Raw genomic sequence first — 8377 nt, 5'->3', positions numbered from 1 at the left:
CGGCCCTCAATCGTTATCATTGACTCCAAGGATCGCGATGGCAATGTTGATGATAATACGAACCTAGTACGGTAATTTTGGTAAGTATACAATATTAGTTATCGCATTCTACATGCTTCATGAGTACCATATTTATGTTGTCGAAATTATGATTGATTCAGCAAGACATGTTGATACTTCACCTTTTGAGAGAGGGCCACGATGCGGGGAAGGTTTATGCTGAAATGGATCAGGAGTGAATAAGGACATGGTGGCAGTCAAATGAGAGCTCGGTTGATTCTGGTGTAATGATGATGTGACATATGGAGACGTACTTTGGAACCGATGGAGGGAAATGGGAATGCGGGCTTTACAAAGAGAGTACGAAACAAAAAAGGCAGCTAAAAGATCTTCGAACTAAGTATTGTTCGAAGATCCTACTTAGTGACGAAAACATCTGGAATACATCAATCATAACTGAAGTGGAAAGATTCATTGCGATGGAGACGTCGTTTAATGCGAAGAAGACACGTGGGGCTACCCGAATCGGTCGGGGGAAGGTGTAGACGGCGTATGTAGTTGGATTTCTCAATGGTTTTTGAATCTTTAATATTTACCTTATTTATAGTACGGCAGTTGATGCTTCTGATAGTGCCTTCTACGTACATGTTATGGTGTTTTTTTTTATATCTCAGAGTATGATACCCTTGTGTAGGCATGATTCTACTTTTTACTTCCTCGGTGGCTTGATGTATGAATAGTTGGAATGATCGCCAAAAGGTTTATCAACCTTCTGTTGGTGTTTGGTTTTGTCTATGTCTAATCTGAATGATAAAGGGTATTCATTGAATAGGAACTAACTTGATTCTTTATCATTGCAATTACTTAAAGACTTCAAGTGCTCCTGCTTATTTTTTGTATTTCATGAGCTGCAAGGTTTCTTGCTACCAATTTTTTTTGCATGTTTACTACCATCTGATTGTTCTATTACGCTGCATTTGGTACATGGGGATCAATTGGGCAGGACAAAAACTTATCATTCCATGTTTATAACTAATATATGATATATAGAAACATTAGACAGGTTTTAGGGGCATTCTAATCATTTTAATAGTTTTGTCCTGTCTTGTCCAATTTACCAAACACTGTACAGGCAACTTGTTTATTCATGTCTTAGTTGAACCAAACACCATATAGACAACTTGTCCTGTCGAAATCAGTCTTCTCTTATATGTGTACCAAACTCTACCTTAGTGGGCAACATTTTCTCTTGTTATAAGAAATTTTATTATAGTCTTTCACTTACTCGACGCAACTGCATTATAGCTGCCTTTGGTTAGGATATCCATTTTGCCTTCCGTGCTATTGAGACCATATTGGTAACTGTCCTCTTCATATCAATGTTAATCTATTAGTGTTTGATGTCAAATAGCGTATTTTCTTGCTTGGAACTGGATTACAGCAAAGTGGTTATGCATAATCATGAGTGTAAAATTGGAAAAATGATTCATTTTGAAATCTAATATATTGTCCTTATGCAATGGCTTCATTTTTTACAATTCATGCAGCAAAAAATATTATACTTGCTGGCGTCAAGTCTGTGACATTGCATGATGAAGGTGCAGTGGAACTGTGGGAGCTCAACAATGTTGTACTGGTCTCAAGCTTGCCTACGAAATTGACTAAAGAAAAACTTTCTAACTTCCAGGTACTCATTTACTTTGCTCGCATACATAATGCATTAGTTCTTCAAATAAATCACATATCTATGATTGAACAAGATGTAAAGCCTAACCTTAATAATGCACATTTTAGTTTTATGCTTCGAAATGGAGCATTGATAGTTTGTTGTTKCAATGGATAGYTGTTATGATAATTTATTAGTATGCCATTTCCATTAGTTACTTGATGCATGCCACAAAATTCTTCCTCAAGTGGAAATTCCATTTCTAGATCATATGACATCTACATCACATCTTTTGCAACAACCAAAAAAGGATGTTGTTTGTTATCTGATCCAATTCTAGAGATTCCTGCATCATGCATGCATTACGAAACAGTGGCTACTTTCTCCAGGAAAATGAAGGCACTATCAAAAACATCAACTGCTATATACATCAAATAGAAGAATCCAATTTTAATCTGTTTAACCAACTATAATAATAAGATAATAACCGTCAAAAACCTTTAAGTTCCTAATAAGATAATGTTTATAACAAGTAGATGATAATCGTATCAAAAAACATACGACGAATATGTCACATGAACAATATGTAAACAAAATATAACGAAACGATAACAATCCTAACTACTTAATTGTAACTAATCTAGCAATTCTGGGCAATTACGTGAGTCATGACCACTACGTTGTCCACATATTGCACATTTTCGTTTTGCTTTTTTGCTATTAGTCTGGATTTTTTCAGATACACTTACCAGTCTTTTACCAGTGTCGCATCCCTTGTTCCTAATGCCAGATGGTGGTAGAATATCCACCTCATCAGGTATGGAAACACCTAGATGCTCCCTAATTGCATCCAACTTCTGTTGAGATGGGTCTTCATATGGAACTTCCTTCTCTATATCAACTATAAATTTGTCGAGATTCCGCTCCAATCTAGCCAATATAGATTTATCATTCCGGGTGATGCTTATGATCTCGTCGACCTTGGAATATACATCAACTATACACTTATCTTTTTCGGCATCAACCACGTCGTAACGAACCCTTGCAGATTGTATCTGTACTGGGACTAATTGTCGTTTCCATCGCCGTAACACATATCTATCCGGGATGAATTCAACTTCATCGTTTATCAGTACCTTGAACGCGTGACGACAAAGATAACCATTACGCGTGAATAGGTGGCACTCGCATTCGATGGTGTCTGTTGAGTAATTACGGTTCACCTATATTACAAAGGTTTGCAAACAACCACAATCAAATATAAAGTTTAAAAACATAAAAAACATTGTTGTGTGGATTAGGGATATGATACCAGATATGTGATGGTCTCGGATGATTTCTTGGTCTTGTGGCTTATCACGAATGACTTTAAGTCATCCCGGCATTCGACAGTCTCTATAGCACAGAACCAGACAGCCTTCTTTATCTCCTTTTGTATGTCAAAAAACACATTCCGACTGTATATGCGTGATGCATAACTTTCTAAATGCAGTGGAGTAACAAATTTTGGATTAGTGGTTCTCGTTACTGTTTCATGAACATATTTTCTGTATCTTTGTTTCTCTATAGTTACGTCGTAAGAAATTGAACCAAATCAAACCAGTACGATTAGTATATATTAATATATGAATTCGAACTCTTAGATCTTGAGGTTGTTTTCATTAGACCAGACATTGGCGTGTCCTTGTAAAAGGCAGGAATCCACAAGTGTCGAATTGCATACATCTCTGTGAACCAAGGATCACCCCCCAGATTGTATTGGTCGATCATCTCATGCCAACGACGCTCGAACTCCGCTGGTCCAATATGTATGTTCCATACGAGCTTGTTGATAACTTTATTAAAAATAGGATCTTGATTTAGTACGACACTGACCTGCGTGTATATGACTACCACTAATGAAACAATAAAACATAAACATCGTTTAAAAACGCATAGCATTACATACATACTACTTACCTATGAAGGCACCTTCTTCATAATGTGCCACATACAGAGTCTGTGTTTGGCTTCCGTAAACACCATCGGAATAGCTTGCTTCATTGCAGAACATTGGTCTGTAATGACGAAAACTGGTTGCTTCTCATGACATTTTAGGAAAGCCTTTAAAACCCATGTAAAGTTCTTGATTGTCTCGCCACTTATTAGAGCGGATCCGACCACAACGGAAGCCTTGTGATTGTCAACGGCCAAAAAAGGCACGAAAATCATGGCATGCCTGCAACACAAATCAGCTAATTAGTTGTATCTATTTCCAACCCACGTCATGATTCCATAAAAATAGAAATGCGTAATAATCTTTAAAAACTTTATCGCATTCTGTAATATTACTTGTTCGTGCGAAACGTCCCGTCGAACGATATGACATCACCGAATTCTTTGTAGTTGATCCTAACAACTTCATCTGCCCAAAAAATTGCGATTAACTCCTGTTCATTACACTTGTATTCGAAGAAATAACCTGGTACAATATCACGTCTATTTGATAGTTTATTGATCAACATCTTTGCGTCCTTATTCTCAACACAAGCAACAACATCCCTCTTAAAATTCTTGAAATCAACTTCTGAAACTCGAGTATGCTCAAATCCCCCGTTCAATGATGTTTGAATACGATGTGTCCTTCTCGCATCGACTTTGTAACTCGAGCTGTTGAGTACAGTTTCGAAATTCGTATACTTCATTTGTATATTCTTCCTAGAGAAACGACGATCGTTAACGTTGAACAACGAATGGTTATGTGCATCAACAAACTCGTATATCTCGTAACAACCCCCATCCTTCGTCAAGTGGATTTTTAGACATGCATTACATCCACAACGCTTAAGGTTCGTATTGCGATATCTCCTCTCACTGGGCTGAATCTCCAAAGAATTAAATTGCCTTTTGTTTGGGTTTCCCTCTTTACTACACACAAACCATCTATTTTGAATGTCTCCGTGTTTGTTTGTTTTTTTTGCATGTACACGAACATCAAATCCGGCCTTGTCCACGTAAGCTCTGTACATCTTTTCAGCATCGTTTAAAGATGCATATTGTGCGTTCGTCTTTGGCTTAAGCGCGTCATCAACAATTGGGATAAAATACTTGCTTCTTTCTGAGCTCTCGCCTATATCATAGTCAAATTCGGGATGTGGAGGGGTGAGATCATAAAAACCTGCTAGTAAAGATGTAGTTAATCTTCAAAACTAAAGTTATTATTACATAAACTAGAGAATTAAAAAGAGCAACAAGGATATAGATTTACTGCTTTTGAAAACATAGTGAAGACTGTATATTGTTTGCCATCCCGAACGTCAAATCGTTAATCTAGGTGTGATAACATACGATGTCCATATTCAGTTGATATTATGGTATGCCAACACATAATAAGTATGAATATCGTTTAGGCTACAAATAGAATATGTTATCTTTTGGCTACTGATAATGAACACTAGCTGTTCATACTAGTGATATATCTCCATTACTTGATCACAACATGGTCGGTTTAAGTGAACAGTAGTTGTTTTGACCATGTCAACATAATGAACATCAACTATATGACATAAAACACTAACGAATTCCTTAATGCATCTTAGTATGAAAAATGGCTTAATGCATCTTTGTATGAAAAATGTAATTTGGTGTGTGTAAACAAGTAAGATAGCACAGTGATGCAAGTTTGCATTTCAATTTTGGTGGACAAGTAAGTTTGCATCTCCATGACACAATCACAATAACATGTGATATATCACTGTAGATAGTTAACATAATGAATAGCTACTGTTCATACATATATGTTCATTTTGTTTCACTGTCTACAATAGCTATATGTTCATAGAGTAGTTGTTCATGTTGTCTTTAGTCTATGTAATGAACAACAATTGTTCATGTTGTCTTTAATCTATATAATGAACAGTAGCTGTTCATACAAGTGATATATCTCCATGACGCAATCACAGCGTGTTCGGTAAAGTGACACACATGCAACACTTCCAGATAAAATGATAACAGGTCTGGTTCTTTAGAACATAATACAGAGTTAAATCAGAACTTATCACATTTATCTATCACAATATGGACCCTACGCTCAATGTCTGATTTATTATGTGCAAGATTCAAAATCTGAGAATCATAAAACACACATTACATCAGTCACTGATGATTTAAGGGTGTTGCATGCTTACTCCAAGATTCAAGGACACAAGTATAAACAATATAAGTTCTGATTTATATGTTCATACATATATGTTCGTTCTGTTTCACTGTCTACAGTAGCTATATGTTCATACAATAGCTGTTCATGTTGTCTTTAGTCTATGTAATGAACAGTAGTTGTTCATGCAACACTTCCGATAAAATGATCACAGGTCTGGTTCTTTAGGACATAAAACAGAGTTAAATCAGAACTTATGTTGTTTATACTTATGTCCTTGAATCTTGGAGTAAGCATACAACACCCTTAAATCATCAGTGACTGAACTAATGTGTGTTTTATGATTCTCAGATTTTGAATCTTGCACATAATAAATCAGACATTGATCGTAGGGTCCATATTGTGATAGATAAATGTGTTGAACGTGGTTTGCGAGCCCTTGCAGTAGCATACCAGGTATGAAAATCTTATCCAATACCAAAAAGATCCTGCAGTTCAAGCGTTGTTTATATACTAACATCTTGATACAAGAAGTCCCTGAGGGAAACAAGGAAAGCCCAGGAGGTCCATGGGAATTTGTTGGCTTCATTTCCCCTGTTTGACCGTGTGAACATAATGAACATCAACTATATGACATAAAACACTTACGAATTCCACCGTCTACGGCTATGTAATTCGGTGTGTGTGAACAAGAAAGATAGCACAGTGATTCAAGTTTGCGTTTCCTTTTGGTGGACAGGTAAGTTTTGCTTCACACAATCCACATAATTATCAAACCCCTACTGTCTTGGTTGCATATGCATATCTGTGGAAATAACAACAATTTGTCGTTGTGTGATTTCTGCAATTTACGTGTGTGTTGATTTGTTTGTGTGTGCAACAGAAAAATAAATGAATCTCCGAACATATCAAACACCAAAATATACCGACAATGTTCAACATGTCAACAACAGTCATTGTAGCAAGAATAATATATAATTCTCGAAGGTAATAGCTGTTCATTTAAACGGAACAAAAAAATAATATTGAGCACATGCCAATATGAACGGTTTGATCATTTTCTTCACTTTCAGAATTCGAATTCCGAATGTATTCGTAGACACTTTTAGTTTTTCTGTTCTTATTGTCGTTGCTCTGTTTTACTCTATGATTATCCATATTACTCAAACTATTACAGAATCTTTACAAAAGGGACTTTTTTCAAATTTATAATATCAAAATCATTGTATGAAGAATATATGTAAAAATCAGTAAGATGAACAAATGTGAAACTTGATGTCATTATTAAATAAAGATCAATTAGTGATATTTTAAGATTTGTAACTTCCAATTAAAATATTTGGGAGTTACATAAAAATGACAAATGACCTAAATACCCATATCATTAATATATGAGTTACATTTGAACCTAACTAAAAGATGGAACATGATTGGTTGATGTTGGTTAGCATAGTTAATACAAAAAAATGGGTTAGTATTTGAACCACCCTATATATAGGTATATATATATATATATATATATGTAGGTTCAAACAAGAACGCTAACTATTTAAGAAAACAAGAAAAAAGTGTTAATGTACAAAATCATATACATTCACGTACAAAATCATGCATGATTTGCCGCGACCAAAAGTCGCCCGCTTCCAGTTTTTTGATGTGAATGTAAAATCACATGTGATTTTGTACATTAACGACATTTTTCTTGTTTTCCTAAATAATTAGCGTTCTCATTTGAACCTTCCCCTCTCTCTCTCTCTCTCTATATATATATATATATAGAGAGAGAGAGAGAGAGGAGCGATCAAATGAAAACCACTCCAATTTGTAAAAATCGTAAAAACTACTTTCATCCGTCGTTAATCTTATGAAATTTTTTCATGAAATTGTTAATCTTGTGAATTTTTTTCATGAAATTGTTAATCTTGTGAAATTGTTTCATATAATACTTTTTTTGATGAAGTTGTTTCATATGTGGTTATGAAATTGTTTCATATAATACTTTTTTTGATGAAGTTGTTTCATATGTGGTTATGAAATTGTTTCATATACTACTTAATGAAATTTTAATGAAAATGTTTCATGTATTTCTCTAAAATTAAATTAATGAAGATGATAATATCTATGATTAACACCCTCCACAATAAAAATGGTTAATCAACCTCTCATAATTACAAAAAATGAACAAAATAAAAAATTATGATTGGTTGAATGAGGTTTTCACGGTTTTTAGAAATTGAGTGGTTTTTATTTGAACTCACCTCTATATATATATATATATATATGTGTGTGTGTGTGTGTGTGTGTGTGTGTGTGTAAGGGTTAAATCATGTTAGGACTACAAATAGGTTGAGGATTGTGATGATCAATCTTAATCATTAATTGAATTTAATTTACGGCTATGAAAGGCGATGGCATTTTTGTGATATTTTTGAAATTTGAAACTAACTACTAGATAAATGACAAGTTGAAAGGGACATTCTAGACATTTTTGACATCCAATCCATTGTCTATAATGGCGGCTATCAAAATTTTATTAATTATAATAAAATTCTAAATCAAAACATAACGTTTATTTT

At 34.7% G+C, this 8377-nt stretch overlaps 1 protein-coding gene across 1 annotated transcript; it reads right to left on the bottom strand.

Moving 5' to 3' along the window:
- Nucleotides 1-2301: 2301 nt before the first annotated feature.
- LOC112499957 (protein FAR1-RELATED SEQUENCE 5-like) lies at nucleotides 2302-6758 on the bottom strand. Its single transcript, XM_025103219.1, has 6 exons — nucleotides 6728-6758; nucleotides 3998-4823; nucleotides 3661-3884; nucleotides 3334-3561; nucleotides 2979-3229; nucleotides 2302-2889 (listed from the first exon to the last, which is right to left on the bottom strand). Exons 1-6 carry the CDS (start codon nucleotides 6756-6758, stop codon nucleotides 2302-2304), a joined length of 2148 nt encoding a protein of 715 aa, XP_024958987.1.
- Nucleotides 6759-8377: the final 1619 nt, after the last annotated feature.

This window comes from Cynara cardunculus, assembly GCF_001531365.2.
Source record: "Cynara cardunculus var. scolymus isolate 2C chromosome LG 17, CcrdV1, whole genome shotgun sequence".
In the NCBI taxonomy this organism is placed as follows: Eukaryota; Viridiplantae; Streptophyta; class Magnoliopsida; order Asterales; family Asteraceae; genus Cynara; species Cynara cardunculus.
This window is presented reverse-complemented; position numbering and strand designations above follow the sequence as displayed.

Excerpts from the sequence above, each read along its gene's own strand:
- LOC112499957 (XM_025103219.1), bottom strand. The coding sequence starts at position 6,758 with ATGACTGTTGTTGACATGTTGAACATTGTCG. Across the intron at positions 3,562-3,660 it reads GGAAGCCAAACACAGACTCT|TGGTAGTCATATACACGCAG; the intron begins GTATGTGGCACA and ends TTGTTTCATTAG. Across the intron at positions 2,890-2,978 it reads CCGAGACCATCACATATCTG|GTGAACCGTAATTACTCAAC; the intron begins GTATCATATCCC and ends TTTGTAATATAG.